The sequence below is a fragment of the Heterocephalus glaber genome, unplaced genomic scaffold (genome assembly GCF_053883595.1).
Source record: "Heterocephalus glaber isolate CG9 unplaced genomic scaffold, H.glaber_assembly_v1.0 deba00000942, whole genome shotgun sequence".
NCBI lineage: Eukaryota > Metazoa > Chordata > Mammalia > Rodentia > Bathyergidae > Heterocephalus > Heterocephalus glaber.
In genome coordinates, this window is record NW_028258174.1 from 3,474,725 (window position 1) to 3,502,697 (window position 27,973).

General features: G+C 42.5%; 1 protein-coding gene across 12 annotated transcripts in view; it reads left to right on the forward strand.

Moving 5' to 3' along the window:
• The window catches only part of Armc2 (armadillo repeat containing 2), a 114,428-nt gene extending 87,377 nt beyond the window's left edge, over positions 1 to 27,051 (forward strand). For 4 of the 12 annotated variants that reach the window (XM_087208655.1, XM_087208656.1, XM_021251544.2 and 1 more), the window contains 6 exons: positions 5,849 to 6,143; positions 14,190 to 14,312; positions 14,692 to 14,805; positions 16,983 to 17,115; positions 17,565 to 17,725; positions 24,589 to 27,050. In XM_087208655.1, the coding sequence (XP_087064781.1) occupies positions 5,849 to 6,143; positions 14,190 to 14,312; positions 14,692 to 14,805; positions 16,983 to 17,115; positions 17,565 to 17,725; positions 24,589 to 24,746 (984 nt within the window). In that variant the 3' untranslated portion in view covers positions 24,747 to 27,050. Of the gene's footprint in view, positions 1 to 5,848; positions 6,144 to 14,189; positions 14,313 to 14,691; positions 14,806 to 16,982; positions 17,116 to 17,564; positions 17,726 to 24,588 lie in introns of those variants that run through there. The other 8 variants (XM_087208657.1, XM_021251545.2, XM_021251546.2 and 5 more) reach the window with 5 other exon arrangements.
• The last annotated feature ends 922 nt before the right edge of the window (positions 27,052 to 27,973 follow it).

Sequence of the window (27,973 nt, forward strand, 5' to 3'; positions counted from 1 at the left end):
ACAAGGCATTTTAATTTAATTTTCTGATGAAGAGAGAGTTCAGTTTAGGCCCATTTACACCTCTTTCAGTTTCTACATATTCTTGAGACTTTCTACAGCGTTTTCTTCCGCTTAGTAGTAGTCCTCTTCTGGGTGAGTGGAGTCTGCTGAACATAGTTTACTCTTTCTGTGACAGCTTGATGTCAGTCCTTTTCCAGGATCAACATTATGCACATAAACTATTTTAAGTACAGTAGGAAGGGTGTGGGAGCTGGGGAGTAGTGTGTTCCCTTTGCTGGCTGGGGGTGAGGAGCCACATGAGGCAGCACAGGTGCCATCTCTCTGGGCCAGGTGGTACATTCGAAGCCAGCTCTGACCTTCACTGAACAGGCTGTAGATGTTTCCAAGAAGAGGGATGACAAGCTGTGCTTCAAGAAGTGTTTGTGTTGGTCACAGAGGGAGGAGCCTGTGCAGGGTCCCTGGCAACAGTTTGCAGACAAGATCGCCGGAGTGGGCACAAGGAGGAGGGAGCTGGGGAAGATTTTTGAGATGACAACACAGGGAGCTGGGCGAGTGGTTGGTGAGGGGAGAGAAAGAGAAAACAAAGATACTTGTAGGACTGGGGCCTTGGGAAAATGAGGAATTGAGCTGAAGGTGGTTTTGGAAGCCAACCATCTATATTTACAGAAGTGATTGTTCAGATTGTGCAGATTCTCTCCCTCTCTCTCTCTCTTTCTTTCCTTTTTCTTTCTTTCCAGTGCTGAGGATTAAACTCAGGGCCTTGCACATGCTAGGCCAGTATGCTACCATACTTTTTATTTTTTCCTTTAAGATAGGGTCTCCCTAGATTGTCTTGGCTGGCCTCAAACCTTCAGCCTTCCACCCAGCTGGGATTATAGACATGTGCTACCACACCACCCAAGTCCTGCCTCTACTGTTCCCCAGTATTTGACTTCTCTTGAAGCCTCAGTTTCCCTGTCTCTGAGTAGGGATAAGGCCTCTTCTATTGGCTTCAGGCCAGTCTCTCTCAAGGGAAAAATAACACTCAATGGCTGCACAGCTGCTATGGATGGATCCTGACATAGACCACTGTGCTCCTGCTCCATATTTTGTCCCAGTTAAAGCAGTTGTAAATATTTACAGGTGGGTGGGGTCCAGTTTGACCGAGTAACATGCTTGTTCACTAGGGCACAGCATATGCTGAACTAAGGAAAATGACTATAACTGGCTACAACCGGAATGCTTGGTGGAGGTCAGGCCCCTTGCAGTTCCCATTTGAACTCTAGCCGGCAGTGCTGTTGCTAGGCTGGTTCTGTTATAAACAAAATTAGAGAGTCAGTATGAACTGGTTATACAAGACTACTTTCATTAGAAGAAAAAGCTCTCTCTCCTAATTTATCTTCATTTTGCTATGTCAAAAGCACATAGTTGTGGTATGATGTGCAACTGTGTATTGAATTAAATAAAAATGTTATAAAAGTGGAACATTGATTTATGGATGGTTCTTGGATATTGTCTAAGAATAAAAGGAATGGAGAACTGTATAATGTAAAGAAATAGTTTTGTGCTGTAGAGTTGGTGGTCTCTACAAATCCATTATTTGGGTCTTGGTTTTCTTTCTACAAGTCTTTATAGGATAAGTAACTGACTGAGACTATATAGATTTGTGGTAGTTTGGATTCTCTCCAAAATACTGCCCAGTGCAGGTCCTGGTGCTACGGAGACTTAGGGTGTAGGAGGGGGGAGGGCCACCCGTGGTGAGGTGAGGGGCTCCTCCCTCAGGATCCCAAGTGAGCCCAGTCCAGCCTTGGCACAGGGCAAGGGAACACCACCCATGACACCACTTCTGTTCTGGCCTGACCCATGGCAGGCTCCCTGGACCCACGGAGGACACATTCAAGGAAGGTGAAAAGAAAAGACTCCTTAGCCAACCCCAAGAAAGAGGAGCAAGCCAGGAAGCAGAGCAGTTGCTGAAGCTGGGCGCTGCGAATGGCGCAATCTGCCATTCCCGTTTGTTGATCTCGCATGCCATTCTGCAGTTGGCACCGCTGTTGCCAGGAACCGCCTTCTCCTTTTTCCATCTGAAAGCAGGGGAAGAGATACTTTGTCAGTGTTAACTCTTTCTGTTCCACAGCCTGGACTCTCTTCTTCCCTATGTAAAGCTCAATAAACTACGTTACTGTAGGACACCCAGAGGTGTTAGAGTTAAAGAATTTTAGAAGTGAGTGGAATGAGCCTGGGGGAATTTTTAGAAAAAGAAAAGCAGCACTGAAGTCTTCCCCAGCGAGTCCACAGGTGACAGTGGGGAGAGGTAATTTGAATTTTGAAGAATGATGATCACTAAGAAAACCTGTAGACTCCTGGCAGATCCACAGTGACACACAGAGGTGGTGCAAGGCCCCGGAGCCTGCTGGGTTAGACTATGAGGAAAACAAACACAGGTAGGTAAGGTGAAGCAGCGAGGCATAGAAAGAGGGGGAAAGAAGAACAAAACAGCTCAGCATCCTTCAGAACACAGCAGTGACAGAGCAGGGGTAAACGGATTAATCCCATTAATGATTTAGCAAACAGAATCTACTATTAAATTCCTTAAGAAGGCATTAAAATCACCCAAGTCTTTCCTGCCTTGTTTAATGTGATTTTGTGGAAATGGGAGAAGAACACAGTCCAGGGAACACAATGAAGTCTAAAAATTGTTAACAGATCTCTGCTGTCAAGTACATGAGGGAGGTGATGTCCAGGTTGTAAGAGGTCATGGCTAGCTTTTTCAGATGGCAAAAGCAGAAGTTATTTTTAATGAGTTAATGTGCATAAAGCCTTAGAGTAGTGCCTGTGCACATCATAAATTCTATGTGCCAGTTGCTGCTACTACTGTTACTATTATAATTTTCAGAAGTGGTATTCGAATTGTGTCTAATCAAAACATTGAAATTCCCACAAAAAATTTACTTTTAGTCCTCAGCTTAGAAAATATGAAGCAGAATTTTTGCATTGAGGTTCTTAATTCTTGGAAAGCCTCTCTGTCCTGGGTTGAAAGCTGACTTTGTGCTTTTCTATTGGGTCTGGCTCTTGTGTAGGACAGGCCACCGCCTCAGTGCCCTACTTCTGGAGTCCAGGGAAGGGTTTTTGCCATTGGGAATTACTGAAAGTAACCATTGGTTTTATGTCAAGTGGGACTCAACTAATACAATCACACTGCATAAGCTTGCTTCAGAGTTAAGGCCCACAGGCAGATGATCAAAGAATGACAAGGTGACACCAGGCTCCAGGAAGGAAATTGTCCCCTTCAAAAGACCCCTCCCCACCAACTGACTCTCTTCCTCCCCCCGCATTTTCAGGGTTGAATTCAAGTTATTTGTGGTAACTCTATTGTCCCCTCCACTACTCACTGAACATCCTCTTTTCTGCCCTCTTTTAGACTGTTGAGTGTGTGCCACAGTTCAATGCTGTTAGCTAATATTTCATTGCTAATATGTGAAAAATGTTCAGAGCAGTGCCTGGATCATTACGCAGTACAACTTGTGCTTTGCCTGTTTTATCTCACTTAATCTCACAATGTAATATTTCCTCCATTTTGCAAATGAGTCAGTAGTGACCCAAAGTGGCTCAGTCCCCCTGTGAGTCCAGCCTGCCTGGCTCTAGAGCTAGAATTCATAATCCCTTTCACTGTCCAGCCCTTCCTTAGCCCTTGTAGTCTCTTGTTTCCCCATAGAGATTGGTTAGCATTGTCGTCTCACATTATAAACTCTTCAATGAGTGCTGTCATGTACTTGTCTATGTGTGTATTCCCCCCAGCTCTCCTACCCCCTCCAAGCATTGTCTAAGGACTAACACTTTTTCCTGGGAGTAGCAGCTCCTAATTGGACAATGTCTGTGATTGGCTGAATGCTGGGGTGGAGCGAGGAGTAGAGTATCCTAGTTGGACAATGACTGTGATTGGCTGAATGCTCTGAGTTGAAATGTTTCTGAAAATGAATGCTGTCCTGGACCAGCTCCAGTTCTTGCAATAGTGTTAGGCTCTGTCCTGTCTTAATGTTGGCATATGACTTCCAGCTATACACAGCAGCCTCTCTACTTCTCTGCCAAAGTGTCAGGGGAAACTTTTTTTCAGCGAGTAAAAACAAGTTGATATTGGCAGAGTAGTCCTAGGCAAATGCAAAAATTGTCCTTTGTCCTTAATTCTCAGCTGTCTCTTCCACACCCAGTACTCTCCTGCCATGGGCCTCTAGGGTCCCACCTGGTCCTGCAGCTTCTCCAGGAAAATGGGCCCAGTCCTTTTGCCTTTGTCTCTTTTCCTTAAGGCTCCTGATAACTGTTATCTGATTAACAGAGTTAGGTTTATGGTAATTGCTTCTGGTGGCATATTTGTATTTTAAAAGATAATTCCTTTTTTTTTTTTTTTTTGTACCAGGGATCAAGCTCGGGACCTTGCACTTGTAAGGCAGGCAGCAGAACCACTGAGCTAAATCTCTGCCCCGTAAAAGATAATTCCTTAACTGGTCTGCAGGCCAGAAAGGCAAAAGAGGAGATAACTATTAAAAGAAAAAAAAAAAACACCCAAGGGAAGCAGGGCAGAGATAGAGAAAGAATTCCAGAGTCTGGGTAATCCTGGTTCAAATCCTGCTCTCTCCTTCCCACTAGCCATGTGTCTGGAACAGCTTCTCCAGGACCCAGTTTCTTTTCTGTAAAAGGATATGATGCCTGGCACAATGAATGTTAGCACATAGGCCTGTTGTGGCTCTCAGTTAAGTATTCCTTTCAAGTCTCATCCCAGGTGACCTCCACGCCACCTAGAAGTAATGCCGATCTTAACTTCTGTCTGCACTGTTGTCAAATTGAGAACATAATTCTTTCTGTATCTTTAATTTTAAAATGTTCTCATCTCCAGGGTTTTAAAAACTTTTTATTGTGAAATAGACCTTATATACAAATAAATGCACAAAACACGTACGTACAACTTAGCAAGTAGTTATAAAAGTGTCGTTCAACCATCATCCAAGTGAAGAACTGGCAGGTACTGCTTTAATGTGGTGTTCACATGTAACACAGTGGTTCTCAACTGAAAACTATGTTGCCCCAGGAAACATTTAAACATTTTAGTGGTCACAAGTGGCAATGCTGCAGGCATCTGAGAGGTAGAGGCTATGAATGCACAAGACTGTCCTCTCCCCCAACAATTACAGTATCTGGCTGCAAATGTCAATAGTGATAAAATTAATCCTGCTGAGCTGGGCACAGTGGCCCACACTTGTAATCCCAGCTCTCTGGGAGGCTGAAGCAAGAGGCCCACAAGTTCAAGCTCAGCCTGTACAGTTCAGCAACTTAGACCAGTGTCTCAAAAAAAAGCCTGGGGATGGAGCTCAGTGTGAAGGCCCTGGGTTTGGTCTCCAATGCAAAATAAAACACACATACACACAAAACCCTGCTGCAACACAATCCACTATTGGGAAAGGCCTGCATTTTAGAAACACAAGGCTTCATCAGGAGATGGACTTGGAGGAAAATGTGGCTGTTGGAGAAACCTGTTAGTGTCAGAACTTAGATTTATATGACACATTATCCCACTCCACTAATTGTTCTCTAGAAGGGGAAGAAACAGGCCACCCAGAATTTCACATAAAGGCTCTGAAGTTAATAGGCCTTGCTGATCACATCAATCAGTTTTGTCATCTTTCATTGCCAACAGGTGCTTTTAATCTCCACCATCCATTTATGCCCATCTTGGGAATCAAATACTGTATGAGTTATTGAAAGCCAGACATGTTCCATTTTACTATTAATTAAATTGTGAATAAATTAAATCCGGGTGTATTCTTTCCCACAACTTGTTCCCGTGCTTTGCTCTCATAACTTCTTTTATTTATTGCAGGATTTAGTTGTTCGTATTGTTTTTATCCTCGGCAACCTGACAGCGAAAAACAACCAGGCTCGAGAACACTTTTCTAAAGAGAAAGGGAGCATCCAAACTCTGCTGTCCTTATTCCAGACGTACCACCAGCTGGACCTGCACTCCCCGAGGCCTGCCTGGCCCAGTCTGCCATCCGAGGCGGAGGACGTGCTCATCAAGCTGACCCGTGTGCTGGCCAACATAGCCATCCACCCTCGAGTGGGCCCCTCACTGGCCGCCAACCAGGCTGTCGTGGGGCTGCTGCTAACCACACTGGGTGAGAGTGTGGCCTGGGCAGCTCTGGGCTGTGTGTGTGCATGTGTGTGTGTGTGTGTGCATGTGTGTGTGTGTGGTGAGGGCCTGGCAGGCTGGGAGAAACCCTGTACTTCTGTGAGGAAAATGCTTCTCCCCTTCACAACTGCCTTAAATGTATTCCTGATTTTAAAAAGAAAGAAAAACCATGGTCAATCTGTGACCCATATTTTTTGTCCTCTTTTTTCCCCCATGTTATAATAGAAAAATATAAAAAGTAAAGGAAGAAGCCAGGCAGTGACGGTATATGCCTGTATTCCCAGAACTTGGGAGGCTGAGTTAGGAAAATGGAGAGTTCCAGGCCAGCCTGGGCTGTAGTGAGACCTTATCTCAAAAACCAAAAATAGATAAAGGAAATTTTGCTACTTACATCAGTCAATTTTATTATATAATTTAAATGCAGCCCAAGACAATTCCTGTTTACAAAAATAAAAAAAGGGGCAGGCTACAGCTGATTGTAGATCCTTATTACTAAAATCCACTGAATTGTGTACTTTGATAAGGGTGGATTTTTTTATATCGCAGCTTAAAACAGTTATACCAATCAAATGAGCAAAAACTAGCCAAGAGCACCCCAAAGAATGTAAAATCCCCAATTCTTCCTGAGGCAGCCCACATGACTCAAATTCACTCCTCTTTCCTTCTTTCAGCTCTCACATTACCTGTGACCAAGTCTCCCTGTCCTTTGGGTCACATCTGCCTGCTTCCATTAGCTCAGGCTGCCACCACGCAATATCATGGGCTGTGGAGCCTAACACAATACTGTAGATGGTACAGCTTCACAGAAACTTGTTTCTCACCCTTCCAAAGGGTGGAAGTTCCAGAGTAAGATGCCAGCCAGCCAGGGCCTTTCCTGGTGAGGGCTCTTCACTCTGACCTGCAGAAAGCATCCTCTTGCTGTGTGTTCACAGGGCCTTTCCTTTTTGGCAGGAAAAAGGTGTGTGTGTGGGGTGGGGTCCTCTCCTATCAGATTACCAATCCTACTTTGATAGGAACTACTCTATGACCCCATTTAACTTTATATCCTCCTAGAAGCCCTATCAATATATGAGTTTTAGGGGAACACGGTTCAGTCCATAGCACCCCCTTTTTTCCCTCCAGTACTGGGGATTGAACTCCCCAGCTCTTTTTAAAATTTTTATTTTGAGACAGGGTCTCACTAAGTCATTAAATTGTCTACACTGGGCTCCCACATGCAGTCTTCCTGCCTCACCCTCCTCAGGGTGCTGGGATTACAGGTGTGCACCATCACACCCAGCTCCTTTTTCCATGTTTTAGGCCCACCAATCAAGCAACTCTGTCTGCTGGTGTGAGAAAAATTAATTGTAGTCCAAGATAATCAGTTTAACCACTAATAACCAGAGTAGTAGATCTTGTTGCTATGGAAGTTTAATCCGTGAGAAAAATTGTGTTTTTGTGAATTCACCCCATCCCAGCTATTCACTCTTAGAACCACTTTTTGAGTCCTCACTGCAGCATAATCAGTCCTATGCTGTGTGCTGCTGGTTTGTTTTAGTCTGTTCAGACTGCTATAACAAAATGCCATGGACTAGGCAGCTTAAAGCACAGAAATTTATTTTCTTACAGTTTTAGAGACTAGAAGTCCAAGATTGAGTTGGCAGCAGGGCTGGTATGTGAAAGGGCTCATCTCCTGGTGTGTAGAAGGCCATCTTCTTGCTGAGCCCTCACATAGCGAAGAGAGCATGGGCTGGTGTCTCCTCCTCTTCTCACAGCGCTCCAGCTATCAGATTTTATGGCCTCATTTAACGTTTATCACCTCTTCACAGGGTCTACCTCCAAGGATAGTTGCTTTGGATGTTAGGGCTTTGATGTTTGTGGAGGGGGCCACAGATACTCAGTCTGTAACCAGGTTTTAAAAACATAGGCAGTCATCTGCTTTCAAGGAACTCTGCCTCTGTATGAAGCAATGACAGGCATGCAGGCAGGAAACACAGCTTCTGAAAGGTGCCAGGAGCAAGGCACAGAGGGGCTCGAGGGCTGACAAGCCAGACCCATGGAGCAGCAGTGGGTGTGTGGCTTATGCTTTCTGTAGGTGACATTGCCATATCTTATTATGGAGCTTTACAGTTTAAAAGGCATTCTGGTATCGATTACCTCGCAACACTTTGAGGTTGAGTTTTTGTTAATGAGGTCAGATGAAGAAATGAGCTCTAAGAGATACAGTGACTTTATGGGTCACAAAGTGGTAAGTCATGGAGTCCCAAATGTTGACTGTCTGAAGAAAGGATTTATTTCCTTGGCTTATCACTTCTGCATAATAACCGCAAATCTACAGTTAGCCTTGGACTCTCCTCTCAGCTGCTGGCTGTAGGTAAGCCATTTGGTAGAATATGCATCTAGCTGTTACAGAAATCCAGTCTGTCACAACCTCAAGCTTTTCATCTTTTGCGTGTAATAGGTTCCTGTCTGCTGACATCCCTTCCCCTTTGGGAGGACCTTCTGGGTGGTGCTTCTCAGCCCAAGGCAAGAGATGGGAAGCTTTTGAATCAGCTGTGGGACTCATTAAAACAGCCCTTCCAGCTTCCTACCAGAAACTTAACTCTGTAGGATACCCTTAACTCTTCCCTCCCCACTAAGTGTTAAGACCTGGGGCTTCTGGAAATCACTGTTCACTTCTCCAGCTCCTGAGGAGCTGGCAGAAGCCTGGAACTGGGAGTGCTTATCTGTTCCATACCCAGTCCCTTTACCTGACTGCAGCTTGGTCAAGGCACTGAGCCTGTAATAGACAAGAACATGTCTGATAAAGGGATTGTATTAGTCAACTTTGCATCACTGTTTCAAAATACCTGAAAATAACAATTTAAAGGAAGAAAAGTTTGTTTCAGTTTGTAGTTTCAATCCATGGTTTCAGTCAATGGTTAGCTGGCTCCACTGCTTTTAGGCCTATGGAAAGGCAGAAAAGCCACAGCAGAAGGGAGTTGTGGAGAAAAGCTGCTCACCTCATGGCAGCCAAGAAGCAGAGCGAGAGAGAGAGCCAGGAGTGAGACACTGTATAGCCTTCCACCAGTGACCTGCTTCCTCCAACTGTGCACCACCTCCTAATAAGCCCTTCAGCTGTGACCTCATCAGTGGGTTGTTAGCGCCCTCATGTTCAATAATCTTCCAAATGCCCTATATCTGAACACATGAGCCTTTCGAGGGACATTTTTGATCCAAACTATAACAGAATAGAGCCTGTAGTAGATGAGAACTCTCCCAGTCTTCTCATCTACCTGAGAAGAGCCAGACCTAACAGGCAAGTTAAGAAGTAGAGTTAGACATGATTCATTATCCCATAGTTATTAATATTCACATATAGAGTGGAAACATTCCCGCTCTTCTGTATTTTATGAGGTGCCCATACACTAAATGTAGAATGACTAACTTGCTTTTGATTCAAAAGAAGATGATGCTCTTGGGCAGGAGAAAAACTCCAAGAAGCAGATTTGACCTGAAATAAAAGGTTTAAACCAGAGGGCCAAGCCTACTAGGTCCTCTGGCTGCAGCCTTAGGTGGCTTTTGGGTCTGTCCCTTCCCTGTTCCCATCACCAAGTCCTCTTGGAGGGGGGTGCTCTGCCTTGGTCACTTGGGGGATTTCCATGTGAGGTCTGTCCAGGGTTACTCCTTGAGGTTATGGAACCCAGGAATTACCTACTTTTTTTCTTCTACTCTTAAGTGATCATTGGAACTTTTATTCTGTGGTTCTTAAACTTTCTTGCACATAAGACATATAGGAGCCTTACTAAAAATGCAGATTCTTGGCCCTCTCTGAGGAGAGGTTGTGATTCATCATCTAGGGTGTAGGATCCAGGAATGTGCTTATTCGAGTGCTCCCTGGTTGGTCCTGACACTTGGGTGGAGGGCCTTCATTGAGAAATGCTGTGCACTGTCAGGGCTCCATCCCATAGGAGGTGGATCACAGTGAAGAAACCCTGCTCTCCCATGATTGGTCAAGGCTCTCTGACCTATCATGCTTTGGGCAATTGCTTGGGCAAGGAGATGTCTTTGTTGTTGTTGAGACAAGGTCTCACTAAGTTGCCCAGGATGAGCTTGAACTCAAAATCCTCCTGCCTCAGCCCCTTGAGTAGCTAGGATTACAGTTGTAACCACCGTGCCTGGCAATGTTTGTCTGTTCTATCTTCTGAAAGATTCTATCTCTGAAAAAAGCTTCCAAGGGGCGAAAGTCACCTTTGTCAGAGAATCACCCCTCTCTTCATTACCTTCTGTGGCTCAACTGCTAGGGTGAATTTCTGAGCCCTTCTACCCCGAACTCTGCTTCTTTCCCATCTGGTTTCTCTGCCTCAGTATGGAATGGTGACCCAGATTCCCACAAAGGAAGCTGGGGCTCAAAGCTCTTGCCCCCTCTGACAGGCAGCTTAGGTCAAGCACGGGGCCAGCTTGGGGCTGTAATGGAGACTGCAGAAGAGGGCTGTCCATGGGTCTGGTTGTGCCTGCTCAAGATCAGAGCACCTGCTGCCCAGTTCTCCTCAGGGCTGAGCACTCACTCGGCCTCACTGCTCTTGGCAGTCCCATGGCAGAGGCTTCCCTTGAGTTTGTCTCTTCCCCCTCCCTTCAATACTGCTCCCCTCATAGAGGAGCTGCTTGTTCCCCAGGACTCAGTTCCAGTTGCCAATCTCCTTCCAGAGAGTTTTTAAAAATCAGAAATACTTTCAGTAGGAACTGATCCTCAGATGCAGAGATTTGCTGCCTTTGTGGCAGATCCAAATTCCAGACTCTTGCATGAGTCCACAGAGGGTGATCTAAGACAGGATCCCGGCTCTCTTGCTTCTAGAAAGCAGAGTATATAGCCCAGCCAGCTCTGATGGGAACTCAGGAACACAGAGTCCTTGACCTGAACAGGATGCAGTGGAGAATACAGGACAGTAGAGTCACATTTACCTGGGCTCAGGTGTCTGCTTTGTGAAATCAGGCAGTGGAAGGCAAGTTAAATGCTCTCTTGAATCCTTAGTGTCCTCATCTATACAATGAGATATGAGGTTGCTGGTGGGGACTTAATTATGTCCCCACCAATTCATCTGTTCAGGTCCTAATGTTGCAGTGTTTGGAGATGGAGCCTTTGGGAGATAATTAGTTCAGATGAGGTTGTGAGGTGGGGCCCTGAGGATAGGATTAATGGCCTTTTGAGAAGAGACACCAGAGTTGTGTCCCTCTCTGTGGCATGAGAGAGGCCACAGAGAAGGCAGCCATCTGCAAGCCAGGAAGAAGCCCTCACTAGCCACTGACCATGTTGGCACACTGACCTTGGACTTGCCGCCTCCACAACTATGAGAAAATACACTTTTATTGGCTCATGCTACCCAGTTTACAGTGTTTTGTTATGGCAACCCAAGATGACTGAGGCAGATGTACTTTAGGAAGAGTAATTGTTATAGGCTTAAATGCTTATAAGTGCATTTAAATTGTTATCAGTAATTAACTTTTGTGGCATTAAATGCATGCCAAGTGCTCAGTGGTGTTCATGGTAGATGCTCAGTTGCTGTGAGTGCCAACCCCTCACTCTGATGCCAGGGGCCATCCTACTTCCCAGACATGTGGTTCTATGGAAGCGGGCTCTCTTAGGACCTACCTTGCATTTTCAGGGCAAGTCATTAATTCCTCTGCCAGGGAGGAGGAAAACCAGATCCCCAAGCACTGCACAAGGTCTGGTATCATTGATCTGGGCATAGAGGGCACCAAGGCTGCAGATCCCTCCAGGCAAAAGGGTTAGACATGCATCTGAGCTGCCTCTCAGAAGCAAGATGGCAGTCTGTTCATCTGACAAACATTTACTTAGTGCCCACTGGGCACTGTGCACACTTTTAGGCCCCATTGAATATTAAGAGATTTAAACTCTATGACAACTCTCCAACATAGGTGGAATTCTCACCCCTACTTTACAACCAAGGGAATGGAGGCCCAGGAAAGATAAATATTTTGAGCAAGGCCACACAGCCAATAGGGGAAGTAGCAGGATTTGGGCTCCAGAGTCATGGTCACAACAAGCAAGGATACTTTTAGGGGTCCTATTTCACTTCTTTTACCTTTTATCCTTCAAATATAATAGAGGCCCTTTTTTTATTCCCTAAAAGCCTGGGCCCACTAGGATATTCCTTGCTGTAGAATCTGCATTGGAGCCCAAGCTAGATCAGATCTTTATTTGCTTCCCATGTATTTAGTCCAAAAAGAAGGTAAGCCAGGCCCTCATTTCTTTTGTAGTTCTCCATGTACTCATGAAGTGTCTACTGTGTCCTGGGCCCTATGTTGGCTGTGGTATGTAGAGAGACACTGGCTAAAGGCCAGGATGTGTCTTCTGTAGCTACATTTTCCTTTGAATATAGCAAGTTATAAAAAAGCTGTTCTCTTTCATGGAAAGGAAAGGTAGCCAAAGGCCAAATCAAAAAGTTTAAGAGCTAGCATAATTGTCTCCCCCAAATTGGCTCTCTTCATATGCCCATAGTTCAGAGAATGTGGTTATTATCTGTGTTGGTCAGCTTTCCATTGCCTGAGACAATCTGTAAAAGAAAAAGTTGATTTTGGCTCACAGTTTTAGAGATTCCAGTCCATGGTCAGTTGGCCTCATTACTTTTGGGCCTGTCACAAATCAGTACATCATGGCAAGGACACATGGCAGAAGAAGCCAAACACCTCATGGCAACCAGGAAGCAAAAGAAGGGAAGAAGAGGGGCCTGGGTCCCAGTGTTCTCTTCAAGTGCACATCCCCAGTGATAAAACATGATCCCATTACTCCCCACCTCTCGAAGGCTTCATTCCTTCTCTTTTCCACCACAAAAAAGCACCACAGGCTGGGAACCAAGCCTTTAACATGAGGCCTTCTGGGGACACTTATCCAAACCATAGAAACAATCACTCAATTATGAAAGCCAGAAACTTGGGGCCATCATCTCCCTCATACCCCAGTCCAGTCTTCACTAAGTACATTCTGTCCACTCTGTTCCTTCTCTGCTGTCATCCACATCTAAGCAATGTCATCATTTATAATACTGCAGGAGACTCCTAACTAGAATGTCTGCCTCTGACCTTCTCTGCATTCTGGCCATGTAACATCAGTTGGTTTTCTGTTGGTTTTTTACGGAGAAAAAGCAGGTTGGGGGTGGAGGGAAAGAAGAATAGATACTATTTTATATAGGAAGGTTATATGGAAGGTGGTGTGTAAGCAACCGTTGAAGGACATAAGGGATAAGCCACATGATAACTAGAGAAGAGTATCTTCCAGACAGAGGGAACAGCAGTGCAGAGTCCTAGCCCGGGTCCTGTTCACATGCTCCACAGAGCAGGAGACAGGTGTGCCTGGCCCTGGGGGTCTGGGGGCTGCTGGGGGAATTAAGGACAGGGCAGCCCAGACAGGGCCTGCGGGCTTAGTGAGGTGGAGCCATTGGAGGGTTGGGAGGTGAGTGGCCTTATCTGACTTACTTTTGAAGGCCACTGTATTAGTAGACTTATCCAAGGCAACTGAGACAACTGTGGGAGAAGAGAAGCCAGTAGAAAGTGAAAGAGGGAGTGGGGTAATGGAGAAGGTAAGACGTGATCAATTCTGCATGTTTGGAAGGCAGAGTGGGTGGTTATGGGTGATCATAAAGAGCATGCTCTCGGGAGGTAGTGGTGTGGAGAATGTATTCCTCTGGCAGAGCTTGAGCCAGCCACACTGGTGGCATCAGAGACAGCTCAGCTCATCGGGGGGTGCTGACCCCTTTGCTTTTCCTCAGGCACAGGGCCTAGACTGGCCTGACTCTTCTAGATTTGCAGGGCATGGGGACTGAGTATAGTCCCCTGCCTGCCCTGGCTGGGAGTGGTGCCTCGAATTTGGTGTATTTCCCTGCAGGAAAAGTCATGGGGATGTAGAGAAGCAAACAGTACCTCTGGCGCCCTTGCACAAACCTGGCCAGGGACAGCAGCTTGTCCCTGGTACTGCTGCTGCCGCTGCCACACTTTCAGTGTCATTGCCTCTCCCCTGCAGTTCATCTCTGACTCCCTTACCCTCACTTCATTCCAGAATCCAAGTCTCTTGATGACTGTGAGGAGCTGGTGATCAACACTACAGCAACGATCAACAATTTATCTTTCTACCAAGTGAAGAATTCCATAATCCAAGACAAAAAACTATATATTGCTGAATGTAAGGTTTAGAGCTGGGTTTAAGGTTTTGATTTGATTAAATACAAAAGTGGAGGCATTCCTGGTTTTTGACATCTGTCACAAATGTCTTAGAGCATGATCTGATTTTAAGAAATTAGAAGATGGAGACAATTAGTTTATTAGTTCTTGCTGAAGTACTTCACAGTTTACATTTTATTATCATTTAATTTGTATTTATTTATTTTTGCAGTAATGAGGGATTTGAACGCAGAGCCTTGCTCTTGCTAGCCAAGCAAGTGCTCTCCCATTGAGCTACATCACCAGCCTGAATTTTACATTGTCATCAGTATCTAGCATAAGATCAGTTTCCCTTTAAATTAAAACTCAACTGATCTTGTTTTTCTCCTCACCAAATCCAGTGCTCTTAAAACTTCTTGTGAGTAAAAACATGGATGGAATCCTAGAGGCTGTGCGAGTTTTTGGAAATCTCTCCCAGGACCATGACATCTGCGATTTCATTGTGCAGAATAATGGTGAGTTAATGACACTTAAATTTATAAACATGTACTTCTTGCCAATGATCAGCTAAGTGGTTCCGGAGCTTAGACGATTATAACCTGATACTTGTTTGTGCTGTGGGAGAGGTAGCGCTCAGCATTCTGTCCTGAAGGGGAGTGCTCAGCTCAGGTTGCCAAGATGGACCCAGGCAGTGAGGGGCCTTAGACTGGCTCCCTCACCAGTGGCCTGCTGAGTGCCGGGGAAGATGGGAGGGTGTCTAATGGAAACAAACTTAGCATTTCTACCTAGGGAATTGAATCAAGAGATGTTTCCCTTTATGTGCTAGAATGTCTATTCCATTTTGCTTATAATTACAAAAAGTAGAAACAACCTAAATGTCCACCAACACCCAAAAGAATAGTTGCATAAATATGTACTCATGTAACAAAATGTTCTACACCATGGGTGGGGAACCTATGGCACGCTTGCTATTGAGTTTTTCTCAGAGATGTTAACGTATGAGTTGTCTTTCCTAAACTAACCTCAGTATTCAGGTTTAACTGCAGTGTTGGCACTTTGTGATAAATAAGTGGGTTTTGGGTTGCAGTTTGTCACTCGATCTCTAAAAGGTTCACCATCACTGTTCTATAGCCATTAATAAATGACTTAGACATTCATGTGTCAACATGCATCAAACTAAAATACATAATGTAGGAACAAAAAAGCTAGTAATATAGTAGGATATGTAGAGAATAATGCCACCAATATATGTTTAAAAGCATGCAAAACTATGCTGGGGCTAGGTGCAGTGGTGCATGCCTTATGATCTTAGTCACATGGAGGCTGAGGCAGGAGAATCATTAGTTGGAATCCAGCCTGGGCAACTAAAGGAGATACTGCTTCAAAACAAATATATACATACATACATACATACATACATACATACATACATAAAAATGGCTGGGGATATAGCTCAGTGAAAAGACTTTGGATTCAATCTCCAGTAATGTAAAATAAACTATCTTGGGGTATTGCTTATGTATGTGTATTCATGTAATAATGGTGTAATGTATAAATGGAACATAGAAATGATAAACTCCATATTTAAGACAGAATTTATCTTTGGAGAGGAAGAGATGTCCAAAGATATAAATTTGGATCTGAAATGTTTTATTTATTTTAATTGACAGATTGTATATATTTGTTATACACAACATGTTGTTTTGAATGTACTGTTCTATTTCCTGTACTGGTGAGTGGTAACTACCTAAGTATTTACACTAACCATGCACTGTATGTCTCACATATGTCATGCAAGAATAATTTTTAAAACTCAATTATCCATGTTCATCACAAAATATTTCGATGGTGCAGATATAAGGAACAGCAGCAGCAAACTGCCACCCACCATTTTGCTGCCCTAGGGATAACTGTTAACATCTGGGTGTGCGTTCTTTGGGGGGTCACCTCTGCCAAGTTCACTGCCCAACCCAGCCAGTAGGGCTGAGGCAGGAACAGGGCAGCCCCTTTCAGGAGTACAGCAAACAGGACAAGGTAGAGCACACTCCTCACCCACCCTTTGCTAGGCTCCTGCAGGCGTGTGTGTGTGTGTATGTGTGTGTGTGTGTGTGTGTGTGTGTGTGTGAATGGGAAAAACAGTTCCCAGTTCCATTTCCTAGGAAAAAGGGAAAACAATTCCCCTGAGGCAAAATGACTGCACACTGGAGCAGGTCAGTTTTTAGCAGTCTGAGCATCTTCTCTTACATAAGGCCCTGGGAGGCCTCAGGGTAGATCAGAAACAGACTTTGCTGCCCTACTCTGTGCATTTACACAGTTGCTCCTGGAGGTTCAAAAAAGCCCTTGAGAATGACCTGAGTTGGACACCCGTGTTGCCTTTGTTCCCTTTCTACCAGCAAGAACTCTATGCTGCCACGAAGCCAGGGCTGCTGCCTGGGTCAGTTGTAGTAATAGACCTGGAAGCAAGGGACCTGGGAGTCGGGGAGCAGACTCTGGGAGTAGTAGGTGCTGGGGAACCCATTCCTGGGAGGTGGATACTGGGAGGTGGAGGCTTAGGAAAAATGGGTTAAATCTCCTGACAAGCTTCGGGTATTGTAAGCCACTCCTTCCCATTTCCGCTGTGCCATTTGTAAAACAAGATACAGCTGTGAGCCTGAAGCTTTCACTGATCTGCATTTGTTCTCTGCCCTCCTAGTACACAACTTTATGATTGCACTGCTGGACACTAAGCACCAGGACCTTTGCTTTTCTGCTTGTGGTGTTCTCCTAAATCTCACTGTGGATAAGCACAAGCGAGTTGTCCTAAAGGAGGGAGGTGGCATTAAAAAGTAAGTGTTGGGGCCAGGGATTTAGCTCAGTGGTTCCATTGCCTGCCTCGCAAGTTCAAGGTCCCGAGTTTGATCCCTGGTACCAAAAAATAAATAAATAAAAGAAAAAGTAAGTGTCTAAGCATGGAGTCCTGTCTCGGGATTCAGGGGACACAGCTTCCTAGGCTCTTAGGCTGGCTTTCCCATCCTTTCTTGGGAACAGAGGTATTTCAACATTTGAAAGCCCCAGGCTGGGGCTAAAGAAGGAATCTAGGTTCCACTAGATGCTTAAAATCATTCACAAGTGAATTATTGCTATATTGCAATCATTTAAATTTATAGATACTAAATTATTTTAATGATCATTGAATTGTATAAGACACATTAAATATCACAGGATAATCATCATACTAAACATTCAAAAGTTAAAGGCAGACTCTGACTTCTCAATTTGACTTTTATAAACTTAGGTTAGTGGATTGCTTAAGAGATTTTGGTCCTACTGATTGGCAGCTGGCCTGCTTGGTTTGCAAAACTTTATGGAATTTTAGTGAAAATACCACAAGTGCTTCAGCGTGTTTTGGAGATGAAGACACCAACACACTCTTAGTCCTCCTGTCATCATTTTTGGGTAAGTGAATCTGAGTTTCATCAATGCAAGATAAGAAAAATGGTTTTTTGTGACATGTGTAAGTATTGATGTGTGTTAGGGTAGCTGTTTTTCTATAAGCAATGAGAGATGTTAAAGATTATTATAACTTGGAAGCTGAACGTTACCTACAGTAGGGATGGAACTTTTAACTGCTTCAATACAGTCGTGATTCTTTATGACTTTTTTTTTCTCTTCTCTGTAGGCTGCATAACCACAAATTCCACATAACTCTGTTGTTTAAAAGTATTTTGACACTGTTAGAACTGAGAAAATATGGCTAAAAGCTGCTTTGCTTTAAGTCATGCTTTTAAATGGATCTCTACATTTTAGTTAGCAGCTATGTTATATGGGAAAGGGTCTGAGAGACCATTTGAATCACAGTGAAGCCTATATTCTTAAAAGGTAGAAACTGAAGTTGTACAGACTAAAGAGGATAATTTCTTATGTTATTTTTTTTCTGTTTTGAGGATAATTTTTTTTTCATCCTGGATTGTCTCTAAAAACAATGATTTGGGTCAGTACCCAAGTTGAGTGTTTTCAGTAATGCTTTTTCCTAAATGGAGGAGGCGTCCCCATCATTGCCTAGCCACCGATTGGCGAGGCTCTGGGGAAAGAGTGTGACTCCGAAGCCATGGATTCAAATCCTCCTTCCTCCACTTGGTGGTATAATTTGGACAAAGGAATCTCTGACAGCCCATCTTTCCATCTTTAAAAGGGTCTATAGGCAAGATAGTTCCAAGTTTAGGTCCTTGCTTTATCTCTTGCAAGTTGTTTTTTGGTACCGGGGATCAAACTCAGGACCTTACGCTTGCAAAGCAGTTTGTGGAACCACTGAGCTAAATCCCCGGCCCTCCTGCAAATTTTTAAACTTTAGGCTTAACCTGCCTGGAATTTATATTTTATCATCTCTAAGGCAGGGATAGTTAATATCTACCCTGAAGAGCTGTTAGGCTGATAAGTGAACATATATGTACAGAGAGCCTAATGTTCACCCTGAGACGTAGCAAGTCCTTGAAAGATGGCTGAAGTGCTTGTACACTAAGTGTTGTAACAGTATGTTACTGCACAGGAACTGGGACTCGGAAGCTATTTGAAAGAATCAGGTGTACTAGGCTGTTGTGAAATTTGCTTTTTTCCAGGTAAATATAATTGTGTGTGTGTGTGTTTAAAATACAGGATAAGAAAAAAATGATTGATTGAGGTTTACAATCTGCCAAAGGCTTTCTCAGGAAGCTTGTTGTAGGAAGCTGAAGGCCATGCTCAGACTGCCTAACTCAGTTCTCCAAATTCTATTTTATTTTATTTTTATTTTTATTTGGTGCTCGGGATAGAACCCAAGGCCTCTTGCATGCTAAGCAAGCACTGTACCACTGAGCTACCTCCCTAGTGCCTTAAATTCTCAATGTGGGCAGGGCGTTGAAGTCAGCTATGGAATTAAAGAGAACACGCATCCTGGCCCATCCTTAGGAATTCTGATTCAGGAGCTCTGGGGGGAGACTGATAATCTGTGTTTTAAAAACTTCCCCAGATGGGCTGGGGATTTAGCTCAGTGGTTTTGCCACCTGCTGCACAAGTGTAAGGACCCGAGTTCGATCCCGGGTACCCAAAAAATAAATAAATAAATAAATAAATAAATAAATAAATAAAATAAAAACTTCCTCAGTTGAGTGCGATGTGCAGTGAGGATTGAGAGCCTCGGATCTGCTTAATGAAGGAATTTAGGGGAGGATGCACAGGGCAGAACCCAGGAAGTAAGACACTGCCCAAGGGCTCCGGGAGAGGCACTCAGGAGCTAGAGTCCCAGGGACCCTCAGCAGCAGGCATCATGGCATCATGAGCCCCCCCACACCTTGGGCTCCAGTGTGCTGGAGACCCAGCTCTGCTTCCGCTCTGCTGTGGAGGAGAAAGTTCTCACTTTTCTCCCCTTGCTTCCTCTAGGCTCCTGCTTGGTCATGGCTTCCACTACCTCAAAGCTTGCACGTGATGCACTCAGTGTGTGTCCCTGTGTCTCCTTTGTTGCTGGCACACTTTTTTGTGTCTCCCTTGGAGGAGGAAATTGTGATTGGCTCAGTGAGTCACTTTCCTGTGCCTAAGGCTTTTGTGTGTAGGTGACAACAGCTGCCTCCGTGACAGACAAGCTACCTGTGCCTTCCTTTCTTACCTAAGTCTGGGGCAGTTGGCCATAAATAACCAGGATAGTGGGGCCATGCTGCGTAAGGTCCAGCATGGACCCGGCTAGCTTCAGAGAAGGGGCCAGCATACATGGGAGGCATTTCATTGTAGTCAGTCTGTTGCTATCATTCTGTTCCCAATGTTGGGCTTCTCCAGCCTCTGGCCTTTGCACATGCCCTCTGCCCTATATGCTGTGCAAGTGCTGCTGACCCAGCAGGCCCTTTTTTATAGCTTCTGAAGCTCATAGTCATAAGAAAACCTTTACTTGTTGTATAGCAATTATATAATCACGATTTGTGTGATTTCTCCTGTATTAATGTTTTATAAATTTTATCTTTCCCTTTCCAACTCAGCTACTTTAGGGAAAAAATATTGCCTCATACAAAGCAGGTATACTTGATAAATGCTTGTAGATTGGCTAACAGTAGTGTTTTAATAGTGCTATATACCTTCGTTTTGGGGATTGTGCGTGTGTGTTGTGTGGTGCTGGAGATTGAACCTAGGGTCTTGTGCATGCTAGGCAAGTGTTCTATCACTGAGTTATACCCTTAGCCCCTGATAGTGTTTTATACTTTAAAAAACATGTTCATTCTGTCTTCACAAAAAGTTTCTGGGGTCAGTAGCTAAGTGACAGACAAGGAAAGTTAGTCAGGAAGGGTTAGATGACTTGCCTAAGGACATACTTTATCAAATCCAGGACTTTTCATCTGAAAATAAACATCTAGCCTGTGTTTTTCTGCTGTTCTATTACATAGTAGACCCCGACTCCACCCCACCCCATGGAAGGAACCTGTGGCATAGATAACAAAAATAAACAGAGTTTGATCAGGGAGCCAAGTCCCAGTCCAAAGTATGATGCTTTCTCACATGATGAAGAAGTATGAGGACTGGACCTTGTAGGCTCTGAGGTCTACACTACTCTTGTCTTTTTCTCAGTGGTTTGGGCACTTGACCCTTACTTCTGACAGGGCTATGGTTGTGTCTGGACAGCTGGCCTGTCACGAGTGAGATGGCACGTGGATAATGGTGTACTTGAATTTCAATTATTTTACAAAGATAGCTTAAAGAACAGAACAAAACAAAACAAAACAAAAAACTAAGCTTATTTTGAAAACAGGATGAGGTATTAAATCACAAAGGCCCACGTTGAAGAACTGAGGGCTGTTTTTAGAAATAATGGCAAGGCAATTGATATAGTAATAAAAGTTCCCTAACTTTTTCTTGCATGGTGACTAGGAAAGAAAAAGGGAGAAACTAATGATCCTTAACATGGTGGAGTCTTTCTGGAAAGAGGCTAAAACTTTCTGGTGTACTGCAGTTGCTTCTTATAAACTCTTGATTGATGTGTTTAGCTGGAAGTTCTAAGTAGTAGCACCTGACACTCTAGTCACCCTGAGCCCCTCAGGAAGCGGGCGATGTGCGCAGTTGATTGTCCCAATTGTGAAGAACACTAGGTTATTGTGTGCTCGCCGTATGGTATGGAACCTGGCCCTCAGGTTTTGTGATGAGTGTAAATGGGGCCGAGTGTTCCAGTTGAGGATCACATCGTCAGGCCTCTGCCAGGGAGCTCTCAGGTGCTTCCGGAACAGATGAGGACTCTGGCTCAGGAGAGAAACATCAAGGCAGTGATGCATCCCTCCAACAGCTGCCTGGTACTGGAGCACAAGTCAGAAACTGGTGCCCTGGTGCTGTAGTACACTTGAACTGGAATGATGATTGTGTTATAATCATCACTGGTGCATTTATTGTTTCGAGTCTTTTAATACTTTCTAATACATTTATTTCAAATTTTGTATTTGTTTTTTTGTTTGTTTTTCTGTTTGTTTTGTTTTTTTGAGACAGCATCTGGCTATGTAGTCCAGGCTGGCCTTAAACTCACTATGCAGGCCAGGCTGCCTCTGACTCACAGGGACTCTTCTGCTGTCTCAGTTTACTGGGTGCTGGGATTATGGGTGTGTGCTACCTCACTTGGCTCTCAAATTTTAGTATTTGAAAGTATGCGATGTACCAAGAAAGCTTAAGAAAGATCGCTTGTCTAAATCAATCCTTTTTACACTGTGAGTCATGAAATCAGTTTAGTTGGTTGTAACCAATGTCTTTTGGTTTTTTGAGACAGGGTCTCACTGAGTGGTTCAGGCGGCTGGCCTTGAACTCATGGCGATCCTCCTGCCCCAGCCTCCTAAGTGCACTACCACACTGGCTCCCACATCTTTTTAAAAAATGAAATAATTCGTCAAGTGTGGTGGTTTATGGCTATAATCCCAGCAAGCCCAGGCTGGGCAACTTGGCAACTTGGCAACTTGGCAAGACCTATCTCAGAATTTTAAAATGAGGTCTGGGGATGTAGCTCAGTGTAAAGGCCCTAGGTTCAATCCCCAATACTGACCAAAAAAGTAGCAAAGAAAGAAAATATCAGAATGTATTACATCTAGTAATTTTATTGTGAAACATTTATTATTTATACATAACTATTTAAGTAATGTATACAGAATCATAATGTTTAATGCATTTCTTACTATGGGTCACAGTAAGTCTGAAATCACATATATAAATTTTCATTAAGTCAGTCTCTACTACTTTCTTCTTCTTTTTTTTGTGGTACTGGGGATCGAACCTGGGTCCTTGCACTTGGGAGGCAGGCAGTGGAACCACTGAGTTAAATCCCTGGTCCTCTACTACCTTTTGAAGTACAAGTTCAAAACTTTAATACCCAGTATAATGTAACTTTGAGTGTCTGCTATGTTTACCCTAAAACTTCAGACTGCTGGGTTTTTCTTCTGTGTAGCTGTTTGGCTACTTTTGTATCTTGTTTAAACCAATTTAGAATTAATATGATCTGAATATAGATTAATTTCTAAATACCGGTAGGCTGAAATTTAAGAAGAGTAACAAACTCAGTATATGAGAGGGAGTCAGGAAGTGAGGAGGGGAAAGAAAACCATTGGAGAGTTTGCAAAAATCATCAAATCCAACCAAAGCCCTGGGCAGAGGAGGGGTCTGTTCAGGGCCACACTACTCAGCCTTAAGCAGCTTGGGAAAGAAGGGCATAAAACAAAAGGATTCCTTTCTTAAGCAAAGTTTAGAACTCAGCAGATCTAGAAAGGAGTGAACAGGAAGATGATCTAGAAATCTGAAGTCACTCAGAATCTATCAGTCTAGAAGTAGCCAAATAGGAAGGGCTTTGAAGACTCCAGGAACACTGCATTCTCCCTCAAGGCCCTGGTTATCTTGTGGGCAGGGAGAGCTCAGTTTGCTTTCAGGGTCTCCATGGAGGGCCTTGCTGAAGTGTTTTTGTCTGCCTGGAACTTATCTCAGAGTTGCATAGCTGACAACTTGGTTGGGAGGGAGAGGGGGAGGTACACACTGGGATTGGACATTCCCTTATCTTATGCTGGGTGACAGTAATATCTATAGTGCCAAAGTACACATGGAGCATACACAAACACTCTGTATAAAATCTAATGTAAACAGAGTAATGAAAAATATGTTCGCAAATTATGTAAGTAGCAACATTTGTGGTCATTTTGGGACTTAGTGGTTGCCATTTAAGAAGTCAGCCTCAGGCCACAGACCTAGGAAGTGGTAGGGCCAATATTCTGACTGGCAAGCCAGTGCACTTTCCTGAAGTCTGTCACATGGAGTGTGAGGTGAGGCCTAATATAAACAAGTGAAAACATGGCTAATTGGTACAGAAACTTTAGAGGTCATTTATCTTCCTACTTGGATTGAATATACTCTGTCGTGTTCATGGAATTTAGGATGTCTTTTCATCAAGAATGACATTAAAGTTGCAATTTTGCATTTTTTTTCATTTTTTAACAAGTGATTTTTTTTTTTTTTTTTTGCATTATCTATAGACTTGCTTGGGACTTTAACACTCCTTGGAATTCTCAAAGTTCCCCAGTTATCAGTAATTGGAGAGTGTGGGGTGAGGGTGTGGGTTGTCCTTTCAAAGAAGTAAATCCCTGCTGCTTTGAAGCCAGCAGAGTTCTAATTTTCAGTTAAGTTTATTCATTTATTTTTGTAGTGCTGGGGCTTAAACTCAGGCCCTTGCTCTTGCTACGCTATCACTTTACTACTGGGCCACATCCCTAGCCCTTTAGTAAAGTATCAAATTCAACTGGTCAACTTTCCCAAAGGATTTCCTGACTCCTTTTATATCTGTCAATCATTTAAGTAAATAACTTTTCTAATGCATATGTAAGGAAGTAACCTATTAATACTTTGTTTATTCTGAGAAATTGTAATCTCATTTTAGTTGCAAATTTATATGTAAAAACAGACTAAAAGAAGAGTTCAATTCAATTTAGGATTTAAAAAATAATTGCTCAATTAAGAGACTAAAATATATTTGTTTTAAATATTTGCAGAGAATAAAGAGAGTAAAGAACTCCTATTTTAAAAAAAACCTTTTTCACTGGGTGCAGTAGCTTGTACCTACAGTCCCAGCTACTTAGGAAACGGAGGCAGGAGGAGTTTAAGACCAGCCTGGGCAGTATAAGGAGCCCCTCTCTAAAAAACAAACTAAAAGCCTTGTAATCCCCAAAGCCTACCTTGTGTCATGTTGGTATTAAAGATGACCCAGGATGAGTTTTACTCATCAAAAATTAAACTATTTGATAGGATTACATTTCCAAATAATCACTCCAATTTTAATTTTTCTGATACAGATGAAGAACTAGCACTGGATAGCAGTTTTGATCAAGATCTAAAAAACTATCACAAACTTCACTGGGAAAGAGAATTCAAACCTGTGGCACAGCAACTTCTAAACCGAATCCAGAGTCACCACACCTTCCTGGAACCGCTGGCTATTTCTTCTTTCTAACAACAGACACAGGAAGTCCAGTCTCTCTCATTCTTAAGGAGTGATAACAGATGTGAACTTTTTTTAGTATTAAAGAAATATTGAAAGTTTTAAAAGTACAGATTGTAGTGAATAATCTAAGTATTTTAAAATAAATAAGCACTTCTTAGGTGATATAGAAAAATGAATATATGGGCCGGGGATTTAGCTCAGCGGTTCTGCTGCCTGCCTCGAAAGCACAAGGTCCCAAGTTCAATCCCCCATACCAAAAAAAAAAAGAAAGAAAAGAAAAGAAAAATTAATGTACATGTTCAGAACATGTATATATTCTGATGTGAGAAATATAAGGTGAAAATATGTGCATTTTAAAAAATAAATGACTTTTTCTCCTAATCTCTAATAATTTACTATTAATTTTGAAATTCCAATTTAACAATTTGGGAATTCAAGTGCTTGTCAGTTTATTAGTTAAATGAACTGTGCAGTGAAGACTAATAGTTTTTTTTTTTTTTTTTTTTTGTACCGGGGATTGAACTTGGGACCGTGTGCTTGCGAGGCTGGCACCGGAACCACTGAGCTATGACTAATAGATTTTTGACTGTGGAAAGAATGATGGTGAACATGAATGGGACACATTACTACATAGCATCTATTAATCCTTACTATATCTAAAAAATAGATTTTTCTGATTAGATACCAACATTTTTCTGGTGCTCATAAAGAATTAGCAGAAAAACAGAATAATGCTCTGGGCCATTTGCTCTTTATTGAATAAGTAGATGAAAAAGAGGATTTTACCTTTCTCTTCATTTAAAATAAAGCGAGTGGACTAGCAATGCTTGTAGTCATAGCTCTGTGTGTCTAGAGAGTTAATATAATGGGTTAGAAAGAGTGCAGGCTCAATGTATGACAGACTCGTTTGAACCCTAACTCTCTCCTGTGCTACTTGGGTTGGCCTTGAGCAAAGTTAATTTCTTCAGTTTAAATTGTAAAATGAGAACAATATCTGTTTTATTATAAAGTAGTTTAGATGGGCAAGTTGCCCAGTCCAGTGCAGGATTTGTAGAAGGGCTTCCTAAATTACAACATTGTGGTGGCAATTAATTTGCCATTTTTTTGTGGGATAGGTTTGGTCTTTGAAAACATGATTTAAAAAGACAAACAAATTGAGATTACTGTTGTTATCTATACTGGCCAAATGAAGATTTAGTAAATTTACAACTCTGCTTGGAGAAAAGCTGTTAACAGCTCATCTGTTACCCTAACAATCAGCATGGGGGGAAGGCAGCCATCCCAGACAGGATGGGCTGTTGAGGCCCCTTAGAATAAGCTACATTTCAGTCATCTGAGACTCATCCATAGTTAGCGCTCAGCAAAATCCCAAAGGCACATTTACTTCATTGTAGTCCATAATCCATATGTGGGTGCTGATAAATCCAGTCTGGCAGGTGAAATCAGTTTAAGCCTGAAGGGCTAATCTCCAAAACATTTAAGGATAAAAATCTTATAGCAAGCTATATATCCTACTTTCAACAAAAAGATCAAACCTTTCCTCACCTAAAACCTGCTTCCCCTCAGAATTTATAGTAATTTATGGTAGGATGCCATTAGACCTATTCTCCTTGTCAGAAAGCTCCCCTTCAGACTCGTACAAACTGGACCATTTGCAATAACTCACTTCCTTTAAAAATTGTTTGTGCTAAAAAACATAATACATATATAAAATCTACTATCTTAAGTACTCATATGGTACAACAGTACTTTTAATTGTACAATTCAGTAGTGTTAAATAAATTCACATTGTTCTGCAACCTTACTCTAGAATGTTTTCATCTTTCAAAACTTAAACTAGGGCTGAGGATTTAGCTCAGTGGTTCTGTCACCTGCCTTGCAAGTGCAAGGTCCCGAGTTCGATCCCTGGTACCAAAAAAAAAAAAAACCAAAAAACTGAAACTCTATACATATTAAACAACTCCCTACACTTCTTCCTCTCCTGGAAACCACCATTTTACTTTCTGGTTGTTTGAATTTGACCACTTAAAAATCTCTTAAATAAGCGGACTCATACAGTATACTTCCTTTTGTGGTTGGCTTATATCACTTACCATAATGTCCTCAGGCTCATCTGTGTTATAGCATGACAAGTACTCCTTCCTTTTTATGGATGAATAATATTTTATTGTGTGTATTCCATTTTGTTTATTTATCTTAGTGAATTTTTGGGTTACTTCCAAATGGCTATTGTGAATGCTGCTGTAAGCATGGGTATGCAAACATTTCTTTAATATCTTGTTTTCAATTCATAAATATATATATATATATATACCCAGAATATATATATATCCAGAATATATATATCCTCTATATATCCTATATATATCCAGAATATATATCCTATATATATATATCCTATATATATAGGATATATATAGATAGATAGATAGATATACTATATATATGTATATGATATATATATCCAGAAGTGGTGTCTTAGTCAGGCTTCAATAACAAATACTATAATGTTGAGCTGGGTTAAGAACAGAATTTTATTTCTTAACATTCCAAGGTCAAGGTGATGGTCAGTTTAGTTCCTGACTTGCAGAGGGATGTTTTCTTGCTAAATCCTCACATGAGATGGAAAATTTCACCTCTCCTCTCCATTAGTCCTATTCAGAAGGACTCTGCCTTGGTGACCTAATTATCTCCCAAAGACCCTTCAACATGTGAATTTTCAGGGAACACATTTAGTTCATAAATCAATTTGCTGTCTCATATGGTAATTGTGTTTTTAATTATTTGAAGGACTCCTATATTCTTTTCCACTGTGGCAAGACCATTTTACACTCCCACTAAGAGAGCACAGAGGATCCACTTTCTCCATGTCCTCAACACTTTTCTTCTTTTTGTTATTAGTGGTCATCCTGATGGGTATGAAATGATACTTCCTTGGACTGATTTGCATTTCTCTCATAATTAGTCACATTCAGCATCTTTTCTTTCATATTTTGTTGTTTTATATTTGTTTGCTGGTCATCTTCCTATCATCTTTGGAGAAATGTCTTCAAATCCTTGGCCAATTTTTCAATTGGGTTATTTGTTTTTGTTGTTATTAAGTTGAAGTTTTGTTGTTATTAACTTTATGATTTGCAAATATTCTCTCCAATTCCTTAGGTTGCCTTTTCAGTCTGTTAATTGTGTCATTTTAAGTGTCTTACTTTTTGTTGCTGGGAAAAAATACCCAACACCTA